Source organism: Rhea americana, unplaced genomic scaffold, assembly GCF_003343005.1.
Source record: "Rhea americana isolate MKP2758 unplaced genomic scaffold, rheAme1 scaffold_211, whole genome shotgun sequence".
Taxonomy (NCBI): Eukaryota; Metazoa; Chordata; class Aves; order Rheiformes; family Rheidae; genus Rhea; species Rhea americana.
Window position 1 is genome coordinate 1,237,393 of NW_028186269.1, and position 23,415 is coordinate 1,260,807.

Below are 23,415 nucleotides of genomic sequence, written 5' to 3' on the forward strand. Positions count from 1 at the left end.
AAAAACAAATAGAGATTCACCAAAAGCCCTTTCAGCCTCCTTTTCAGGAAATAAAGCTTCACCAAACTGATAGCAGCATGGCCTCTCAAACACTTTCTTTTAATTTCATGGAGAAGGATTCAGGGACATCCAGAAATGTTGGGAGAGACTGCAGGCTCCATTCTACTTTTTAACAGAGGGACTGTTTCATACACTATTTTCTCTTCCACTCACTGCAACACACTATCCTCATGGCAATTATTATATGGAAGAATAATATTAAAAAGGAATTTATGCATTGTCCTTTTTTCTTCTATAGAAAATAGTACCAAGTGCATTCCTGACTTGACCTTCCTTTCCAATATTTTCTTCTTTAGTGCAATCTAGAAGGACACTACCATGGCACAGATTGCTAGAGCTCCATAACTTGCAACTCAAAGATGAAATAGATAATACCTACCTTGCTTTGATTTTGATCATTTCATAGGGCCTAAGTAAAAAGCTTTTGAAAACTTTTTAGATCTCTGGATATTCAAGCATCTGGTACTTTTGAAAATCTGGCCTCAAGCCCTCAGCTGCCTCTCCACAAAGCACTGGCAAATGATCCTCAGATGAGAAAGCAAAACAGATGAGTCTAATTTCTTTGCCCAAATTGAATGAGGTGCAAATAGGCAGATAAATCAGCATAAGATACTGAAATGCCTATTTGATTATTTTTTAATGTTTTGAATCTAACAATCTGAAGTCTTACCCTAACAGAGAGAAAGGCTTTGAAAGCACAACATGTAATAATAACTCTTAGCTGATCACGTCTCTTAAAATAAAAATGAATATAAAAAAAATCCAAGCTGGATGGAAAAACTTCTAGTTGAAGCAGAGCCAAAACCAAAAGCATGCTGGGAATGATAAAATAAACCATTTCAAAAAAGTTTCTGTTAAGCTTGCTGCCAAACATGATTATAAACACATTGCTCAAGTTCCTCTGTTTAAAACCCATCCCTTATATATAGACAGTATTTCTTTCCTTCTTCAAAAGGGAAAGGAACAAGCATTTTCTAATATATTGCCCAATAAAATTCCATCCTAAATGTTTTAGGCAAATGAATGCATCTATGTTAGAGAGAGGCACAATATAAATGAACGAYTTGAATGTGTGAAGACCAGTTCATCTGAATTGTGGTGTGAGATATCACCACTCAAAATCTWTGGCTGCTTCTCCCCAGTTAGGTTACATATGGTCCTGACTCACAAATTCAGGAGACTTGTGCTGTAGCAGTTTAAGGCAATACCAATACACACTTTCTACCCCATATCTGTGCCCAACTCAGAGCCCCATCGACAAAGCAGGGGTGAGAATGCAGTAAGTCTCAGCTCTGTGGCCCTTGCTGGGTGCATCTCCTGTTGGTTGTCATGAGTGAGCTCTGGCAGCAAATGAAGAGGTGATATATTTGTGTATGCTGCTACTGCTAAAGAGGAGGTAAATTCTGGCTAGTAGGAGGGAACACAAAATCAGGCAGGGAGCTGGGAAACACCTCTAAGAAAAATTCAGGAATCACAGTCCATCCTGGGCAGCAGCTCTGTCAGTGGGCACTCTCACGAGAAGTTGAGGGCACATACCAAAAACAGACTGGCCCTTAAGAAAYACATCCCAGAGGCCATCACTGTCATTTTCACTTTTTTACATGAGTTCTGATCTTTCAAACATAACTTGATGTGCTTATTTTTAAGCATAAARTAGTTCTAATTGCTAACTTCCTGCAATGGGCGTATGTTCATGCTTCACCCTGGTCCTTTGGGCAAACATGAGCCTCAGGAAGGCARTGGTGACTCTGCCTTGTGTCAAGCATTATGTCACAGAGGAGCTTAAATGCAACCCAGAGTAAAATGAAGAGTGCTAAATAATTCTTTATAACTTGCTGGATTTGATTAAATATGCTTACWCTAGAACTCTGGTTTAAAACCTCTCCTGTTCTACAGCCTACTTCCCTTCCAGCCATGGTGATCTCTCCTGGAATGGCTTTATACTTCAAATAACATCTAATATTTTTAAATTAGCGTGTGGTCTTCCCTGGGTTATAAATTCTCTCACAGGCTAAAACTGGTCAATGGCTCCTTCAATGGCAGAAGACCATAAATATTGTTAGAAAAGGAATGGGCCATTCAGTGAGTAAGTACTCTTCCTGGAGACAGGAAAGCTCTGATCATCCGGTGGATTTGGCGCTGAAGGAAATGCTCTCTTCCCACTCATCTATAAGCCAACACCTTGATGATTCCTGTTGGTCATTTCTACAAAAGCAATACTATTAAGTTCCACTTCCAGGTWGGTTCTTGTTGGCAACTCACCTCAACCCTCCAGCAGCTCTACCTGGCCAAAGCTCTACCTCTGTTCCCTTCGGACAGCATCCGCTCTGCATGTGCATCTCAGGGCCAAATTACACACACCCTGTGTAATTAAAATGCTTTAAGATCCTGAAAAGCACTAGCCTGAAAGTGTCCTCAGAAATCAGGGAGGCTACCAGTGAGCATAATCCAGTTCTGAATTTATTTCAAATCCCTCCTGGTACAGCGCACCCAAAGGCTCCTGGTCCTGGCAATGCCAGTGAGCAGCGAGTTGTCCTGGGAGGTGGAAGGACACCATGTGAGTGCACGCAGGCACCTGAGGCCCCACAGCAGTGGCATCTGGCCAAAGGGTAYGGTCAGCAGGTTCCTATGCTGGCAGAGGGAGAGTGGAGCTGGGGTACTTATGGACTGAATCTAATTATCTGGCAGCAAGAGCAGCAAGAAAGTACTGCACCAAAAATCACTTGGTGTCACCAAGAGTCATTTTGGAAAAGAAGGTTAAAAATTTTCAACTCCAGAGTTGTAGCTTCGTATCCTAAGATACCAGGATGCCTCTTTGTCATGCTTTACCTGAATGTGGTCTGCAGAAAGCTAGGGGAGAAGAGTCCTTCCTCCTGCAGAGCAAAACCCTCAGTACAGTGCATACTATCCATGGTACTGAGTCCTCCTGTGGCTGCTGCAGAAAATCAGTCCCTTTGCAAAGGGTGGGCGGCTCTGTAGTGAGCATGGTACTAACCCAGACCCTTGCTGAGCTTRAGGAACAACTGGAATCGATTCAGCGCAGACAGCAATGTGATACAGATAAAATTTATTGCTACCAACATCTTTGTGGAGGATTCGCTCAYTTGGCACCTTCCTCTGGAATAATTCAGTAAATGCAAAAGCATCAAGTAAATCCCTGACTGAAGACTTCTTTTGATCTAAATAGAAGCTGCTTATTTCCATGAAATGAAACAATTAAAATTCAGTTTAACTCCAGGGCAGAATGAAGGAAAACAGATATAAGACACAGAAGCTTTTTGAATGTCCTAGGGAAAATCTGCCCCAGCAAGCAAGGTGGATTCATTGGGAAAATGCCAAGTCACAGGTAAAAGACAACCCTCATGGTAACGAGAAATGCTGTATAGAATGTAGGTTCCTGAGACAGTCCTGCCAGAGAAGCAGCCACAGAGACTGCGCCCTGCACTGTCGCTAAAGCAGAAGCCTTCTTAAGTAGAAGTACATGATAAAATTAATATTTGCTTGCCTTGAAACCAGATATAATTACTCAAAAATAGCCCAACCAGCAACACCGTATAATTTATGCATTTTATACCATTGTAAAACTATTAACATAATCAGCCACAATGTATAAGCATTTTGAGACACAGCTAAGCGTAAGTGCATAAATAATACGTAACCAAAAGCACAGAGGGAAACTTTGGTATAGTTGCACAAAGGCAGGGCTGAAAAACACACAAGCAGTAAAGCCAGAAAGGTAGGAAGAAAGGATGCAGAACAGGTGGGGGAGATGCCAGGTAGAACCAGAATAACCCTGTGGAACAAGCAAGAAAGATGCCTGGAGAAATCAGAACAAGTCTTGGTCCTAAAAATAAGATGAATTACACCAGAAGCAGAGGAGATACACCTCCACCCCCTTCTTTTCTTTTTGTGGCAAGGATGAAAASCATACAAACACTAACAATGAGGGAAAAAAAGAAGTTGCCTCCTTCAGTGCCTCCTTCCCTTACRAAAAGCTGATGAGCCTAGCCACCTTGACCTCTATGACTGGGAGCATCAGGGACTGCAGCTATCASTGCGAACCAGGTGGCATCGGCTCCCAGCCAATTTAGGATAAGACTGCTAAGGACTGTTTGGTATATGTTTGAACATGTAGAAATAATGTCTGATCACAGATGCAGACTCAAAGAATGGTTGAGGTGGGGGGGCACTTTGAAGACCACCTCGTTCAACCCCCTGCTCAAAACAGGGTTAATTAGAGTAGGTTCTCCAGAGCCATGGCCAGTCAGGTTTTGAGTATCTCCAAGGATGGAGACTCCATAACTCTCTCAGCAATATAAGCCACTGTTTGACCACCATCACAGTAAAAATGTTTTTTTTTATTACGTTAAATGCAGTTTCTTGTATTTCAATTTTTGCCCACTCTTGTCCTTTCACTGGGCACCACTGAGAAGAGTTTGGCTGTCTTCTTTACTTTCCCCATCAGGTATTCATACCTATTGATCAGATCACCCTAAGCCTTCTCTTATTCAAACTGAGCACTCTCAGCTCTCTCAGCCTCTCCTTGTATGTGAAATGCTCCAGTCCTTTCACCATCTTCAAGGCCCTTTCCTGGACTCACTCCAGTAAGTCTGTACCTTTCCTGTAGMGGGGAGCCCAGAACTGGACACAGCACTCCAGATGTGATAATGATTAGGAATTAACCATTGGCAGTATGTATCATTAATGAAAGTCAACCTAGTAAAGTATTGTTCTGAAACTGGTCTGATTTATCAGTCTTTTAAATACCGTCATACCACAGCAACCTCTAATTCTGTAATTGCTACCTCTCTCTCTCTCTTCCCCTTCTCTTTCTCTCTCTCTCCATCTCTCTCTCTCTCTCTTTGTAAATATACATTCAGTTGCAACAACATTTAAGCTTCAAACTATTCCTGAATTAGGCTGTTATTACCAGTGCTTCACAAAAGGATAATCCGAGGTGGAGGGGGAGCTGGCCCACGCTGCCTGCTCAGTGAGCCAGCAGCCAAGGCAGGCRTCCAGCCTCCGAGCTCCTCGTTCTGTACAGCCCTGTCCCTGACACAAAGGATCTCATTAAGCATACTGATCTGGATTTGATAAAATGACCCCTGCTCCTATTCAGGTTATAAAAGGCATTTTTTTAATTCACAGACCTGCAAGGGCTAACAGGACTTGTTTAACTGTGAAAGAGCTAATTCTGCCTGCAGCACAAACCTTAATGCCAACCATTACCTCATCTAAATTCAGGGAAAGTGCATTAGTGACACTCCCCTCTGCATCGATATCAAGGCTGACTGATTCAAGGAAAAACCTACTACCTCTAAGAAGAAATCTGCTAATGCAGGCAGAAAACCTTTCATTTCTGCTTTCAATCAAAATGCTTCTGCTTACACATCTGCAAGAGCAAGTTGTCAAATTTGTTTCTATGCATCCTGCTGTCAGGTACCTCTGGCCCATCCTACCGAGAACAAGGAGCTCTGCCTGGCTTTCCAACAGCAGACCAAATCCAGAGCATGCCATGTGTGACGTGCCAAATACAAAGCAAGGAAATACAGCCAGAGACCTACGTACATCACCTCCCAGCTCCCCGCGCAGAGGAGCCTGTGCTCAGGAGTTACAAAGGGCCTGGCATTCATGAGCAGCTCCTTGGAGGTAAACAAGCACAGTGCTAAGCAGAGGGAAGCTTGCCATTTTCTTTCTTTCTTTTTTTTAATAAACTATGTTATTTATAATATCCTCTGATGGCCAAGCTGATGTGTCTGCAGCAGAATCTCAGCTGCTGCTAGGTAGGAATACAAGAAGACTGTTGCCTTTTTTTCCCTTCTGCATTCAACTACTCCTTTAGCTCAAATAATCAGAGCAGTTAGAACAAAAAGGGGTCTGCTCAGCTCATGAGCCATCCTTCCTGCAAGAGCAGGGTAGGGCCTCTCAACAACAGGGGTATAAATAGATACCACACTTGATCCTCACCAAAAGGTCAAGAGAAAAGGCCATCTAATACCTTCACCGATCATGCCAAATCATTCCAGCCACTCAGGATCTACAACGGCATTTTGAACAATTTAAAAAGTAAAATCAAACACTATCAGACATAAAATGAATGTCAACCACTAGAGTTCACTGGGATTTGTCCTTTGCTTCAACAAGGCCTGGCTTTCTGGAGGTCTCAGAGGGTGCGAAGAGCATGCCACATCTAGCTCTGCGTCTTTATTTTAAGTTTTGACAAAAGCACATGCTGGCTTAACAGTGCTGTGTCCTCCCAGGCACTCTTCCCCATGTGTTCCTGCCAAGTGTACAACACTGCACCACCCCACAAAGCCCAGGCTGGGAGCGGGCTGGGAAGAGGCCACACAGCTCCACCTTCCCCGCTCAACAACATGAGACAGAGAAACACAATGCATCAGTTATGAAAATCAAGCCTCACTTTGAATTTGTTTTGGAAATTTAGTAATCTTGGATGATTACTAACACGTGTTTTTTGAAATGCAGAACCCATGTTGCTGGCTCAGGAGAGCCCTGAGTCCCCTTTGCTGGGTGTGGGGAGGGACACGAGCAGAGGGATCTCTCTGCGCTTGTTGTATTCCGATGCTTATCTGCCAGCCACTGCTACAGGCAGTCATAGGAGACAGGGGATCAAGCTGGAAGAGCCTTTAGACGGATCCACTCTGGCTGGTCTCAGCACCCAGAAGCTCTACTGGCATTTTGCCAGGCAATATGTATGTACTGAAAAGGGCATCATCCCATTTTTGCCACTTTTTAAGAAAAACCTAAATAATACATAATTTCTTACCATTCTCACAGGTCCCATGCAGGGCACCTGCTGCTCTGGCTGAGTTTGCAGCAATTCTGGGCATCTGCCTAAAATCAGGCTCAATCTCAATTTCACCCTCACCTCTGCCAACCTGGCTGAATACGACATGCAGAAAGCAGGCTCTGATTTTTGAAGCTTAGAGAACAGCCTGTAAAGGGTATCAGCAGTATTATGCTCGTTTTTCAGCAGACAATGGACAAATGGTCATACCGTGCCCTTGCCACACGTCATCTGCTGTGAGGAAAGGTGCGCTGGCCTTCCAACAGCATCTGGAAGGACTGTCCTCAGAGGATTTGCTCTTCACGTTATCTGCAAACAGGAAAAGCAAGTATTTTAACAAAAATAAAACTAAAAGCTAAAAGATAATGACATTATTAAAACCAATCAATCATGCCTTTATCTGCAAGTTATGTCATGATGCCTGGATGTTATGCAAGTTAAGTCACATGTTAATCTATGCTACTCATCACAGGGGATTTATTAAAGAAGGCTGGACAAGGACACTACATCCGTAAGTTTTTGTTGTAACACCCCGCTCAGGAGCACTTACTCCAATAGCAACATTCAGAGTAGTAACTCTGACAAATAGTGCTGGGGATGTCAAATGGCAGCTATAGCTCCTATAGAACAAAAGCCACATCAAATGAAACCCAATTTAACTCCCAGTGACTTCAGTGAGAAAGCGTCTACTTATTTTAACAGAAATTCAGCTGGAGCCATAATTACCAAATGCAGTGCTGAAAGCAAGAGTAGAGATGAGAGAAAACTAGTGGAAGAAAACAAGGATAAAGGTTTTTGGATGATTTTTTCAATGGCTAAAGCAAACCATAGGATTCATCTATCCCCTTCTAAGAGCTGCACATAACAGAACGGCAGACTTTTTTTTCACATCTGCATGATTTTTCTCTTCTTCTTTTCACCTAAAGAAGTCCTTTATTTATGCAGTTTTGCTCTATTGGCTTGATTCTTTGCTGCATAAATGCAGATGTGAACAAATACTTCTCTTTGTTGAATACATTAGGAACTGCTTCAATTCACTGATGCAGTGTTGGAAAATAGATGATTAATATGGCAGGCATTACATGGAGTGTAAYGCCTGGCTTTAGCGTAGCATTTCAGCGCTCTAGCTTGCACCATGCAACCTGTGCTTGGCGCACAGATGCGTGTGCCTGTGCTTGTTTTTAGCATTCCTATAACATTCAGATTTTGCATTCATCGGACACACAGAGCTTCAGGTGAATTCAATCTGAGGTTCTGTTAGGCAGAGAACATATAAACAAGCTTTTGGAAATATTCAATAGTATATATAGACCAGCCCCCCACCCCCTCCACACACGCACTCCTCCTGCCAGCACTCAGTAACAAGGCAGTGTTTGCTGGCAACAGGCACTATGTCACTACAGGAGCRCTCAGAGCTGCGCAATGAAAAGTCCTGACAACTGCAGAGAAGCAAAAGAGAAACTAGAAACAAGACTCCAGATTAACGTAAAACCAAGAAACACTTTTTCCTTCTCCAGGCCACGCGCTGGCAGGCTCGAGCTGAAACCCCCTAAGTGTACAGAAGAAGAAGCTGCTGGCTGGGTACTCTCTCACGGAGCCTCTCCAGACTCAGCATCTCAGACCAAGGGAGGTAGCAAATTCCATGAATTTGTTGGTCATTGGAACATACAAAAAAATCACATTGTGGGAGCAAACCTARCAGAAAAAGAATTTGCTGTGGGGGCAATATTTTTTTTTTATTATTTATAGAGAGGTGAGGCAACAGCTTGGAAAGCGTTCAACAAAACATCCTGACGTCACTCCCCAAAATGTTCGGGCATAAGACTGCAAATGTTACCACACTCTGAAAGGGAAAATGATTAATGAAGTGTGACTCAAAGGGAAAAGAACAACACACGAGCACTGGCAGCATACTTTTAAGCCTTCAAGTACCTAAGAAAGTGGAAGAAGAAYTCAAAGGCAAAGATGGACCACTCACCTAACTCCCTGGACAACTCTGATAAAGTTCCAAAGGTCACAGGACATGATTTTACTTCTGTAATATCCCATGTACCTGCATTTAAAAAACAAACAAATAGTAATCCAATGTCATATTCACAACTGGTGAATGCAGTTTCTACCTGGATTACTGCTACTGAAGGTGAGTCAACACATGGCCTTATATACTGACCAATTTAATCATGAAGCTGGATTGATCAGTGAGAGCTTGATGAAAAATGGATGCTTCTGAGAATTAACCAAAAAGTAGTATTAACTACTTTCAATTTTAACTCCTAAAATTGCYCAGAAGTTAGGAAAAGAGTCCTGAAAGATGTCACAGGTCAAAGTTTCTGCCTATTTTTCTGCCTACTTGTAGTGCTCTAGAATCTACGGTATCCTTCACGGCAGAAATACATCAGACATGGCTCTGCCATAAAAATTAAACAATGATGAAAAATGAAAAGTTGTMTAATACTCAAGAGTGACAGGGCTAAAATCAGCGTCTCCAAATATTCAGGTGCCTGAAGAATGGCCTRGTAATCTGTCCCTTCACTGCTTTAAAGGAGTCTGAATGTTTAGAGCTGCACTTCCCGCTTACATTGCACTGAGAATGTCCCAGCAGCACAACCAAGGACTGTGCTAAATGAACTTGCTTGGATACCAACAGGAGGTGAAAACTCCTGGGTAAACTCTGCAGGTARAACAAAGCACTGACATGAACAGACTACTTCCAACTGTCAGATACCCAAACACGAATTTAATAATACCCCTGTCTCATACGGCTTTGAAACATGCATGTAAACCCACAGAAGACTAACTCTGACCTTGAGTGTGCAGCTTTGGACTTTGTTAAGGAACCAAACACTAAACATCTGTGAGTAGAAAACAACTTATACCTACCAGGTAATCTGCAACACAGAAGAAATTCCTGCGTTTAACACCCCTATCTCTTTTCATGTTTCCAACATGCTAGAAAATAAGTCACAACTAATAGGGTTCAGTGAAGAGAGTGGACAACAGTGTGTGTGTGTATATATATACACCTGGATGATCGTCAACGAAAATGCCTGAGCTAACCTATGCTGCTGGACATGGTAACTCAAGAAACTTTTGCTCTGCAACACTCTCACTTGAGTGCTTGAAYGTGGGCACTCACCTACATTGCAAAAAACATCCTCTTCGAACTGGGAGGGCACAGATTCTTCTGAGGTCTTCAGTGCAGTCCCGCTCTCTGCCTTTGCCACGAGAGTGCCTTTCCCACTGCCAGCAGTGTCCTCCACCCCGCTCACTGCACRGGGCCACACTGTCCCCTTCTCATTCCAGTCAAAGGCTGGCTCGACCACAGAGTTACCCCGTGATGCTCTGCTGGGGTCTTCTGCAGAATAAACATTACCACGGTCTTACTGCTATTTTTAACAAAAACAGACAGGAGAAATAGTAGAGAAAAGCTTGATCTAAACCTATCAGATGTAATGGCTAGATTCCAACTGAAAATATTTACAGATACAAGGACAGTAAAGCAGGCAGGGACATGGAAAGCAGCAAACACAAAGCCCAGGGGGGAAGGCAAGCATCCCGCAGTCTGGCAATGACTCCTACAGGAGATGACGCAGCACCACAGCAGGCCTTGGGCGCCCCTTCCTGACTGCAAGGATGACTCAAGGCCTTGAAAGTCCAGCTGAGGAACAGCAGAAGCGAAGGAGAGAAAGCGAACAACAGGATCACCACCCTCTGAGGGAAAGGAAAGCAAACCTCTTGGATGTTGGTAGTTCAAGGCTGCTAGAGCAATCAGTGCTTAGGCATACACACATTAGAAATAATGACAATTATCTTCAATGTCTTTTGTTCTCAAGGATTCCTAAAGCACTTTACAACTCCAGCCTTTGGAAAAGCACAGCATTCCCTGGGGCTCTGGTGCGGAGAGGATCACTGCTGGCACCAACCCCACTCTACACCGCTTGCTGCTGCTGCTGCTTATTCCCTGCTGGGATACAGCAATCGACACTTAGCTGGGCTAGAATTCACCCTAGAAGCAGCAAGACCACGTTTCTCTGCTTTGTAAATGTTAATGCTAAAAAGGACTGTAACGATCACCTAGTTCAGTCTGCTACCTAACTCACACTCCTGAATTGCACCAGTAACTTCTGATAAGTTCAACTATGCCCTGCTCCCATGGGACACTTGCACCTCAGGACAGCAAAGCACTTCTGCATGCATGTGCTTAGGGGTAACTGTGAACTTAACACATGCAGCTGGCACCACTGATATCAACAGGCCAGCTTATATCAATAAAGAGTCTTCAGCATCTTAGGCCTGTAGAGATTGTCATATAGACAATTAACTCTTGATAATATAACCCAAATGATAGCTATTTTTAGATCAGAATTTGCTCTGATCTTCAATTTTAGAAAAGCACCTGAGGGCATCTTAGGATACTGTCTTACTGCAGACAAGTATCCACATTTATCTAGCTCTGTGTCCCAATTCCAAACTTCTATCTTAGCTTTTAAATTTTATGCATTTCTCTATTATATTAATAGCTTTATCACAGATAATTGAATTATCAAGAAATTTCCAAATGCATTAATTTCATGGCCTGTTTTTATATAGAATTTATAGTAACATAATTAGTAGAAATGCATGTAGGCATAAGTGCATGACAGACACTTCAAAATCCCCAGAGGAAACGTGTGGTATGAGTACAAAGCACTGTTTTATTTTATTTAATCAGAATAACAGTATACTTCCCTTTAGAGCTGTTTACTACCTAGATTTAAGAGCCTTTTTGGAACGAGGCAAATTACGCAGGTTTTCATACATCAGTTGTGTGAGGACGTCTTTTGTTAAGTCTCGCAAAAAAAAAAGCTATCTACATTACAGCATATCTTYAGCAGATCTCAGGTCTAATGGCCATTTGTCTTCAAAGTCTCTTGGATAATACCGTGTATTTTAATGAAAGCCAAAGCTCATAAACCTTTTCTTTAAGCAAGCAGCCTTTAAGAGTGCCAAGAGTTTGCGGCCTAATGGTGAACTGAGTAAATAGAAAGACTTTGGGAAGTCAGAAGGGATGCCAAACCTAGCCAGGCTGTGTCTGTAAACTAAGATGTCTTGTAGATTTACCTTTTTGTTTCAGCCGTTCCTTCCTTAAATGCCTTTTTTCTCGGCTGCTGATCTTGGTCTGCCACACTCCTGTTACAAAAAGCAAAGTTCACCATGACTCCTTATAAGTTAACAAGAAATTTCYTCTGCTGCTCATATTATTTACCAGGCAAGGAACTGTCCTTTCTGACCAGGGCTGCTTAAGCAGCACTGCAGCATCAAGAGGTGCCATGGCCGCGTGCAGGCTCCCACCTCCACAGCGCGTGCAGATCTGCCATCTCTGGAGCTCCATGCAGAAACRCAGGCCATGTTACCTAAGAAATCCCCATTACAAAACTGTTTGTCATGTGTCCTGCCTCCTCCCCTCTCCAAGCAGCTGATTTCTGCATATGTTCATTTATACCACTTGGGGCACATTCTGCCTTTATCCATGTACTCCTGTGACCCTGGAGAAGTTACAGAAGGGACCGGCTAAAATGGTTATGTGTGTATATATATAATATCTTCGCTCTCCAAGTAACCCGGAATAATGCATGGAACAGTTCAGCTACTCATCCATCCAAAAAATTCCACACTGATTTGAAGAACGTCTCTACCATTTCCCCTTTTCTCTCTGGCATCCTTGTGCTCTTTGCTGCTGATACAAGCGTCCACATGAAGGTCTCTGATCCAACAACAGCAAGGGCTTCTTTCACTCTCACCATCACACCAATCACATTATAATTTTTTCAGCCTAGAATCACAGTTTCCAGTATGACCCACAGTGAGGAGAGACGGGTAGGGAAGCATGGGATGCAATGCATTTTCCAATGAAATTATGGTCGCCTAACCCTGGCTAGCCTTTCTTAGATTTCTTTACAGATTTGCTCATAACCAAAGGTCTTGCCTCTGTTCACACATGTGCTAGAAACTAGCCATACATTATCACAGTGCTTTCACAAGCCTCAGACAAGCCTTACAACTTGCTACATGGGAAGACCACAGCTTCAGAGTATTAGCACTGCAAAAACCACAAGAAAACAGGACAAGAGGAAGAGCATAAAGACAAGACCCTGCTACCAAATGGACCTCTGCCACTTTGGACGTGCTTTCTCATTAGCAGATTTGCCATCCCTGTAAATGGCCTAAAGATCTAACAAACACAGCTGGAAAGCACACTACTTCCTCCTGCGTAGTTACACACAGCAAGGAGTACATCAGAAAAACGGTTCTCAAATTGTCAATTCTTTTCAATAACATAACACTAAAATATCAGAGAATATCCCACTAACAAAACAACCAGAGCTTTTGTTACCTTCCTCCTCTTGCAGTCTGTCTTTTTCCACAGAAAGCAGGTCTTCTGACGCTCCCTTTTCCGAGCACTGTGCCTTCTTTTTCTTCTTAGGCTATAACGTACACAGGACATACATGCCAGATTCATGTCAGAATGATAAAGTAGGTATTTCTTACATTTTATCAAGAGAAAAAGAGTCAGGGTAAGTGTTCTGAAATGAAGATGACATGATGGTACTCTGAGAAACCACTAAGTCACTGGGGTCTTTAAATGGGTGCAAGTGTCTTCCTGAACAGATTTTAATTGCAAAATCAAATGGAAAGAACTGAAAAACTGAAGAACATTATGACTTTTGGCCTACAAAATTAGACCTATCTGCAAGGTTAGAAAAACCCATAATGTATTTCAGGCATCTGCTCTATAATAAGATTTGCATTAATCATTACTAAAACTATAATGGAGGAAAATCTAAAATTATTTACTTCATTTACAACTCAAAAAGCTGAAACCAGGTGCTAAGACCCTGTTTATGCTTAGCAAAAAAAAAAACCCAAACATATCCCCCCTGCCCATAGAACAGCCTATTTTTGAGGGAGACCAGATATCTGTAATTCATGCTGACCTGAAAGGGTGTTGCAGTGGCTCTCGCCATTTTTATATGGCTCAGTGAGACTGCAGAACTAGCTTTAAGCCTTCAAGTTTGAATGATGTGGCTTTAAAACAGTAGCTCTTGACTTTTGTAAGGCAGGATACTCCCTGCCACAAATAAGTTTTCTGTCCAGCCGAGGCAGCTCCTCCCTCTGACCCTTGCCCAGATCAAAAGAAATGTCGCATATCAGAGATAAAATTCAAACACAGGAGTTCCCACTCAGCTCACTTCTGGGCTTAAACCATGAGACCATCCCGCATGTGGCCACAGTTACAAGCATCATGGTATGACTGTACCAGAGAGTCACTTGGTCTTATGTTCCTTAGTCATCTCTGAAATTCTCCAACGATGGGAACCATGAATTATCTTTAGAAAGGATCATCAAATACAAAACATGCTTATAACAAGTGTCTTTTGAAGGACATGATATAAGCTCTAAAATTATTACTGGTACCTTGAGGAGCTTTTTCTCTCTGATGCTGGCTGATGTTACAAGCTGACCATTCACTGGCACCTAGAAGATGGATAGTAAAAAAAATGCATTATAGCATATGTGTGTGTATGTGTACATATATACATGTGTTTGGGGGGTGTGGGGGTGTACGCAAACAATTCTTTTAATACATTCCCATAACATTTACGATCTGGTGGAAAGACATAATCAAATAACTCCCAAAACAATTCAGGCTACAGTTTATGGCCTTGTTCCAACTTGAGTTAATTTATTGCAAATTAATTAGTATTAACTAAATGTAAATCCAGAAACTCCACATAGATTTATTCCAAAGCAGACATATTTGTGGTTTATCTGAAGATTTGCCTAGGATCAAAGTGGTTTTTCAAATAGGATAAGCCTGTCTTAAAAAAAAAGCATGAATACTAGACGGCTTATTTTAATTCTTGTTTGGCGTGGACTTTACATTCCCTCTGAAGTCTATCTGTCCAACTGAAATTAYGAATTTCATCCTCCTTCAATCCGGTACAGTAAATCACGAAAGCATATGGACTTTTCAGATTATAATTTGATTCATGTCTTGGCAATCTCAGAACTCACTAGCTATCACCAAACTCAGGATACACAGGTGGGAAGGGTGGAAACCTGCACCTTAGACATCGAGGGCTGCATCAGCAAGGCCCACTCCACTTTATGAAGAGGCAACAGCACCCAATAGGGCATCGACCCGCCATCCCTACAGGCACTTTTCTCCACTAGAGAACATTGCTCAGTGTAGTGGCACGTCTCTTTGCGCCCTCCCTGTCCAATGCAACTTGCGTTCAACACTGCCCAGATCTGCAGCCTGATCAGACACTGGGCTGCTGAGCTGAACCCAGAACTCCCACCAGTGAGCCTGATAAATACCATCAGCTTGGTCCCAAATCAATCCACCAACACTGACCCACAGCAATATACTATGGGTTAAGGGCAGAGGCAGCACACAAATGGAGGCATGTGCTCACCAGGTCCTGTAGGAGGGGATATCTCCGCCTCAGACTAGAGCTGTCTTCTCTGCAACATGACACAAAAGCTGGTAATGAAGGGACTTTAGGTGCCTGCAGTCCCCTTGGTAAGGGGAAGACTGCTACTCCTCTCCACCCTCTGCTCCTCTTCCCCATCCCTCACAAGTGACTTCAGTCCTCAGAGATGCTGTGACACAGTTCAATCACACATACACCAGAAAAACCCGTTCTAATTCCAAATCCAACTTCTTCTTCCTGGGCAAAGGCCCTCACGGCTTCCATTTCAGTGGGAAGAGGACAGAAACACATCAGAATTCAGGGGCTAACAAAGAAGCTGCCTGGTATCCAGGAGACATGTTCCATCAAAGCATTATCTGGTATACGCACACTCCCAATACAGGCCGCAAGAATAACATGGAAATTTGTTTCCATTCCAAGTGAGAGGACTTGGGGCAGCTCTTCAGCTGGGACATGACATATAAGTGATGGTTGAGGAGTGCTACCCACTCTACCCTATCATAGATATGGCTTACAGGACTCAAGAATTGTGGTTGCAATTAATCAAAAAGAAAAAAAAAGGAAGAGATAGAAATCTGCAAAACACTCTATGATAAATCAGGAAAGTTAAAATCTGTTTTTTTAAAAAGAGGCTGACTGGGTGGGCATGTCCCTTACCCATACATGCAGAGGCAAAGATTCAGAGCTCCCTGCATAGCCCTGAATGAGATTATGCTGCACTTCCTCTGAGAAATTTCCTCGAAGAAATGAACCAGCTTTATTTCTTCAATGCCAAATTTAAGTATGAGATTATCTTCACTGAAATATGCAATGATTACTTACTGGCAAATAAAAATTTAAATTCTCTTACACTTCTGCAAATCTTTGTGCTGGGCTCATGGCTGTGAGATCAACTATAGCTTCTTGCAGGTTGGCCTGGACCCCAGCAAGGAAAACCTGTGAGTGATTCCCTACCTCTGTCCCCATGAACATGGTAGGGCTGCAGTCGTCCAGCTTGTTACTGCTTAGCTCCTTAGTGCTGTAAAGACTCTGAAGCTGTTTTTCATAAGACTTAGAAAGATCTAATTTGAACTCCATGCTAAACGTAGTGGAATACATACGTACATACATACAAATGCTTTGCCCTTGGAGTTGCTTGTATTCACCCCGGCATCTCGGAAACCCTGCTTAGCGACAAGCTCTTGGTGGTCCAGCAGGACCTAGCAGGTTGCTGTTTAATGCACTGCAATTACTATGAAGAGCCCAGAGATTTTGGACTTTACAGCAAACCACCCTGTGAACACAGTGACATACAACACAATTTCTGGATCTTCTGGTAAAATATCACAGTAATAGGAACCAAATCTCTGCCCGATTACATCAGTAGTTCTACCAATTCCAATATAGAAGCTAAACATAAAATATAACAAGTGGTACACATCTCTTCCAGCTCCTTCAGCTGTCATTGATATGCTTACAGTCATATGCTTCTCAACATTCACTAAAAAAATACAGCTTCAGTGTTAAAAACCAACAATGCTTTGTAATATTTACCAAAGCCATCTCTGAATTTTCCCACAAGCAGTCATCTCTCTTCTGAGATTTTCAGATTCATTTACTAGAGGCATTTCATTAACCTTACCGTGAAACAGACCACCTTCCCTAGTCTGCTCGACTTTTAATGTGAAAACCCATTGTATGACATAGGATTTCAGGAAAATTCAATTTTATAGGATGAGTACACGAAAGGATGGTTTGGGGAAGTCACAAGACATATAAGCATGATATTCTTTACCAGTCTCAAGAGACCCTGGTGATTTCCCAGTTCTCCTAATGGAGCCTTCACCACTGTAAAGACTCTGCAAATGAATTCCCAAATTCAGTCCCTTTCTGGAAGACTGCCACCATCAGCAACAGCATCTGCAGTGCCAATTTACGAGACAGGAGGAAGGAAGCATGTTTTGCCTTCCCTTAGATGCAAAGAGCCTTTCCACCACTGATTCCAGTCTCTTTCCATTGAGATGCTTCTGCAGGCATCAGGGACTACACACAGACAGACTAACAAGTGTCACAGATTAAGGAAATGCTCTGCCTTCCCCAAATTGCCATACGTGAGCACAACCTGAGGCTACACTGAGCTCTCAGAGTCAGGAAAAGCCCCAGAGGGAAAATGTTGAGTGCAATAGAGAAGGGGAGATAGGGAAGATCCAACCTATACTTGCTCTGACATGGTAGTCTCAGCCAGGGCAGGATCATGCTCCAGGACCTTCTCTCCATAAAAATGAGAGCAAGCAGGAAGCTCAGAAAAAATGATGCTTTCTCTTAATGTTCTGCCAATCTGACTCTTATATACTTTTGTTGGACAAGCACATTTCACACTTAAGTGATAGTTCATCTAGAAAGCAAAGATCCCTTTCTCCATTAGTGACTAAGCTGTTAAAAATACACTGTTGACAGTCATTTCCTAACTCACAGAGGTCTTTCGGCTGACCAACTAGTTCTCAAACTCTAAATACTCACCTGGGACCCTAGAACGTTGTTATTTCCCTTCTAATGAGCTGCTGAGTGCAAGAAAAATCTGGCCACTGACTGATGATCACCAAATAGCTAATCACTTGGGTGATGTCTTTCAAACCTGAAACAGTCATGGCTTCTCCTCTACCCTTCTGTAATAACAGCATCTCTCTTCCTTTCATCACTAAGTAACTCCTTCCAATTCTCCTTCCTTTCAAGAGAAAAGTTATTATTCTAGCCTGATCTATTGCATTAAATCCTGCTTTTACCCAACCCCTTTTTGCCTAGGAAGCTGGCTGTATGACTGAGGAACCCCTCTTCTGAAGGATACTGGGTTAGTCATGCCTCTTTATCATGCAGTTTGGCCATTTCAAAAAGAAAAAAAAAGAATTTTCATGATTTTTTTTCTTTCAGTTAACATAATTAAAAAAATGAAATTTGCCGTTTTTTTTCCCTCCTTAATGAATAATGTAGTTTTGTACAGGAAGAAGACACCTAAACCCACTGAACTAAGTGACTGTAAAAAATCACCAGTGCAATCCCCAAAATATTAAATATATGCAGAGAAACATAATCAGGACTTTCAGTGAAATCCGACTTAGCATATGAATTTGTACTCACGCTCTGTGGAACAATAGAAAGATTATTTTTAGTTCATGGCCATTTGGTTTGTGATCCAGTGAAAAAGGATTTCCACCCCTCCCGCCTTTTTATTTCCTTTTATGTAACCTAGGGTTATATTTTTGATAATTGCTCTGAAACCTTTATTCTTCTGTGCGAGTGTTTATTTTATGCTGCTAGCATAGTTCTAAACAAAGTCACAGAGAAAGAAGGCATAATGAGAGAACTCAAATGTTAACAAATACTGGTTTTAGCACGAATATATAAACCACGTGTTCAAAGCTATAAAACTGTACCCTATATGCTTATCTTAAGATAGTTTCTTAAGACTAATCCTTTTACAAAATCAAAATTTTTCTAAGTGTCAGTCCAATCAGAAAGTGCACTTTCAAATCTCAGAGTCACCAACTAGTTACAGGTTTAATTAAAAACTACATGAACACATCTTCAGAATCATTAACAGCCCCTTGTCCCGCCTGGGGAAAGTGCTTAAAATTGCCTTCCTTAAGAAGGCATGTAAAGGTTTCCCCAGCAGAGGGATACTAGGACAAAGTAAACTCAGCATATGAAACCAAATGGGAGCTATTATGTGCTTCACACACTAGAAATCAAGGAATTTGCTGAAGAACAAAGATTCAGAGACTTTGTTTTAGGCTATCACTTTCAGAAAACTTGATTTAACTGGGCTGGACACTGGAAATGAAAGAAAGCAAAACTAGCCTCTTCTGGCAGGGGGTCTCTGAATACAAAAACATTTCCAGATTTAAGAAATACTTCAATTACATTGTTTCCTAGTRCTCCTTCACAGTCCAAAACCTAAAATGTTTGTTTTCATGTTATGCTATATAGGGAGACAAGAGTGATAGACTTAGGCCAGAAGGCTACACTGGAATAGCAGATGCAATACCAATATGTATTAAAAAGAAAAGAACAAAATAAAGGAAAATTATTTTCAGGGCATTAGCACTCATTGAAACATGCTATGTTACTGAACAAGATATCACTGCATTTTTCAGCTTTCTCAGTAAACCTTCCACAAGCTAAAAACCACGTAGAAAGTCTTCATTTCCCCCAGCACCCTCTACAAGACCTAGCTTTGCTGGTGAGACGGACCAGGATATTCATGATATCGTTTGCAGCCTGCTACTGGCTGGCGGAAGCCGGGTTCTTCTCTCGCCTGCACAGAGGCTCAGTCACAGCCCAAGCATCCCCCTTGGATTGCTTCATCCGCAAACAGTGAGCAATCAGCACGACAAACGCGTTGGGAAACAAAACGGTACAAGCTGCATTAATTCTGAATCGGGTTTTCATAAACGGAAGCAGGTACTCTGGCCAGTCTGGCTTTGCCACATAGTACTGTGCTAGCGACAGGCTTCAGCCTGCAAGTCATTTCTCCAAGCAATGGGAACCAGATCAGTGGGAAAAGATGAGCCTGCATTTGAGAGGAGAGAGATGCTGGTTTTTAGGCAGAGCAAGAGTCCACCGGAGAGGCAGGAAGGCACTGGCTTCAAAGGAGATCCGTCACTCCATCCTAACAGCTAAAGAAAGGATAACACAACAGCAATTTCCACTCAGGTGAAGATGGGAAGCTGCAAGGACATATTGCGTTCATTAGCAAAGGAAACAGAGGTTCTTCATGCATGACAGAAGACTACAAAGGTATTTCCTTGGGCCATGCCCACTCACCATCAATACACACAAGTATCTTTGGAAAGGGGAGGGATTAGAGGGTAGGCTCTTGGTTTGTGATCTGTGTTGTAAATATGAACCCTCTTATTATCAATAGCTGTTATCCCTATGCATTAATATAGTTTTCCCCATCAATATCATTTGGACAAATGAGTTCTCAACAGGAAAAGAATTTGTTAGAAAGAATGACATGGGAAACGCACCATGAACACACAGAATTGCATGGGAAATGGGCACTGGGAAATTTTTCACTTGTCTTAGGGAGGCTGGCAGAGGAAAGCGAGAGGCATCGATGCCCCAAGAACCTTGGGAGAGGATCTGGGACACCAGTGCAGAACTGCACTCCTCTGTGCTTCCCAGGGATGAGAGGCTGAAAAGCAGCAGGAGCCAGAAGTGCAGTTGTCTCCATTTGTATTCAGAGACAATTCCAAAAGAAAAAAGTAGAAAACAAGGCCTAAAATGGTGATCCTTACATTGCAAATCCTCCAGCCGCCAGCCCTTCCAGGACACAAGAGAGGTCGTATGAGCATGTGAGTTTGGGGAGGTGATATGTATCTGCCACAGCTCAGCTGCATCCATCAACTGATGAGATGTCTGGGAAAGACAGAAGAGCTTCTCCAGCATTAGTAGATTAAAACCTCAGCAGGAAGGAGGGATGAAGAAATTCATTTCCTGAGATAAGCTATTCTAACTAATTAGAGTAATATTTTAACAAAGGGTCAAGATTTTATTTTAATGAGGCAATCACAAAACTCAAATACCTTCCAGGACATTTATGAAATCAATTCTCATCCAAGATAGCCATATGAAAATAATTGTGCAAGTATGTTTCATAGGCCTGAACACTACCATTTAATCTGAAAAGGTAGGAGAAAAGATGTGTTTCCATACCTCTAGAGCTGAAGAAATTATTTCCAGTTCTAGAGCTGTTAAACCACCCCTGCAAGAGGCAAAAAGTTTCTCCAGTTCATAAAGACACTTCTAAAAAGCAGAAAGATTTCATTGGGAATGTATTAGCTAGTACGTATTTTTTTCAAGTTGCCAAGTCAGATGACATCACATTGCACAAAAAAAAAGTTCCCGAAAGACTCTGTATTAGGGAAAAGACTACGCTGAAAAAGACAAAACCCTCCAGCAACATTTCTGGCTAATTTTTTGTTTGTGTGTGTGTGTGACAACAGAGTACAACCTGTGAGGTGTGATGCATGACAAAATACCTTCAAAAGCAGGACTGAGTTGAGGATTGCATGTTTTGGAGCCAAGTTTGTACATCCTACCAATTTTACACAGGCTATGGCAGAAATTCAGGCTGGGCAGAATTCCGGGAAGGCACCGGGAGCAGGTATGGGAGGGAAATGAATGTGCCATAGGAAGGAGAGGGTCCAGCAGCGTGCAGGCATCCTGCACAGCCACAGCAGAGGAAAGGCAGTCTCGCAGCCCACCTGTGGGGCAGGTGCTGGGGATCACCAGTGAACGTGCCTTCCCCAACTGAAAAAATAATTAAGCGCCTAATTTCTTTTTTAATTAAAACCCTGACTTTACCAGCACTCCAGGATATGCAGATGTTTGGCTGGCAGGATATATCAACACACCTGAGCACTAGAGGCGTTTTGCCTCTTGGCTTCGTACCTCAGCGTGCACTAGAGAGGGGCTCCCATCCCATAGTATCTGCGTGCTTGGATTTATGGCGTTGGCCGTGTCTGTGAATGGAATACTTTGTAGTTAAGAATATCTCTGATGCTGTCTTAATGGAGATTTTTGCATGCAAATTTCAGCATATTAAAGGTGTTCTGCTGTTTTGGCTTTCTTCTTTCAGCCAAGTGCCAAAGCAGCATGCTGTTTTACACTTGCATCAGGAGATAAAGTTTTTGCCTCAAGGATATGCTGTTCCAGAGACAGAGATAACATAATGAGCAATGACAAGCAGCAGTGGAGAAGAGGGTGAGGGAAAAGAAAGAAGAAAAAAGAGACAGAGAAGAAAGAGAAAGGGCTGGATGCTGTCATGGGAGGACAAGCCTGATTTTTTTCATTTCAGCATGTAAGATGTTTTCCCCAGATTATTTTTCTTTAGAATATTTTATGTTATTTCTCTTACCCTTCCTCATTTCATCTTCTACCTCCTTAGGACCATATTTTGCCTCCTTTCCACTCATACCATGATTAGCAGGTCCCACAGAGAGGATAGTACTACTTAGTGTAAATGCAGCTGCTAAAGTCCCCCAAGGAGCAGGAATCAGCTCAGTGCGAGAAAAGATGAGATTTATGATAGAAACTACAGAGATGACTGTAAAAAAATTTCTCTCTTCAGTTTATCTCTTCCTCTTCTCCTTTTTTTCTGTTATTCCGGGCTGTGAAGTGCAACATCTCTGCCCAGGAAATATCTATTCAAGTCAGCATCATCACCTTGCACTATTAACCCCAGCCATCACTACTGTACAAGGCCTGTATCTGCCAGTAACATAGGTCTCCATCCCGTTCTGCTCCCTACTACTGACTCTAAAAATTTTAATTTTCATTCTACTGCCAGGTCCAGTTATCTAGTATCGATAATAAAACAGTGATAGACTTGTTACTGAAAATCCCACTTCATTCATACAGAGAGCTCCATCAAAATTACTTTATGATTTATTTGCCTTAATAATTTAAAAATCCCTGAAAACTAAGGTTATGGTACATTTGTATTAACGAAGAACAAAAATATTTATTTTATAGTCCCACTTAAAACCCCGGAGAATTCATTTAGCTTTCATCTTTCTTGGAATGAAGCACCTAGAAGACACTAGTGACAGTAGGATTGTTCAGAAACACCTGATGTATGAATTTTAAATACACGCTTACTTTGCGTTCAGTGTTTCCTCTGTGAGCCTGCTTTACTTTCCCTACTCTAAAGCCTTGGTCAAACTGTTTTCTGCAATTTATACCAAGATTTTCTGCTCTGCGCAGCGTACAGCAAGCCAAAGAGATGCAACCAAATGCAACAGCCTCATAGGGAAATTTTGCTCCGGTGCATGGTATCAACCCCCCAGCATATATGCCCAGCACGCTGAGGTTGCCGTTTCGCTGCTCCTGCCGAGACTTCGGGGCAGCCCCGACCCCGAGTAAATCTGAATTGTCAGTAAAAGCCCCTTTGTGTTAAGGCTGCGGTAGGGACACCACGGGGGCAAGCGGGGAGGAAGATGGGGTCTGGGGACGGTGTCTGGGGAGAGGACCGGGGTCTGCAGACAGTGCCTGGGGAGAGGGCAATGGTCTGGGGAGGGGGACAGGGGT

The 23,415-nt window shown here is 42.4% G+C and overlaps 1 protein-coding gene across 1 annotated transcript in view; it reads right to left on the minus strand.

Moving 5' to 3' along the window:
- The window catches only part of LOC146595897 (uncharacterized), a 22,205-nt gene extending 5,783 nt beyond the window's left edge, over window positions 1-16,422 (minus strand). Inside the window, exons 1-7 of the mRNA XM_085304873.1 lie at window positions 16,300-16,422; window positions 14,324-14,383; window positions 13,242-13,332; window positions 11,969-12,037; window positions 10,005-10,223; window positions 8,847-8,921; window positions 7,079-7,177 (exon numbers count right to left, since the gene is read on the minus strand). Coding sequence (XP_085160999.1) covers window positions 7,079-7,177; window positions 8,847-8,921; window positions 10,005-10,223; window positions 11,969-12,037; window positions 13,242-13,332; window positions 14,324-14,383; window positions 16,300-16,422 — 736 coding nt within the window. The remainder of the gene's footprint in view (window positions 1-7,078; window positions 7,178-8,846; window positions 8,922-10,004; window positions 10,224-11,968; window positions 12,038-13,241; window positions 13,333-14,323; window positions 14,384-16,299) is intronic.
- Between the last annotated feature and the right edge of the window lie 6,993 nt (window positions 16,423-23,415).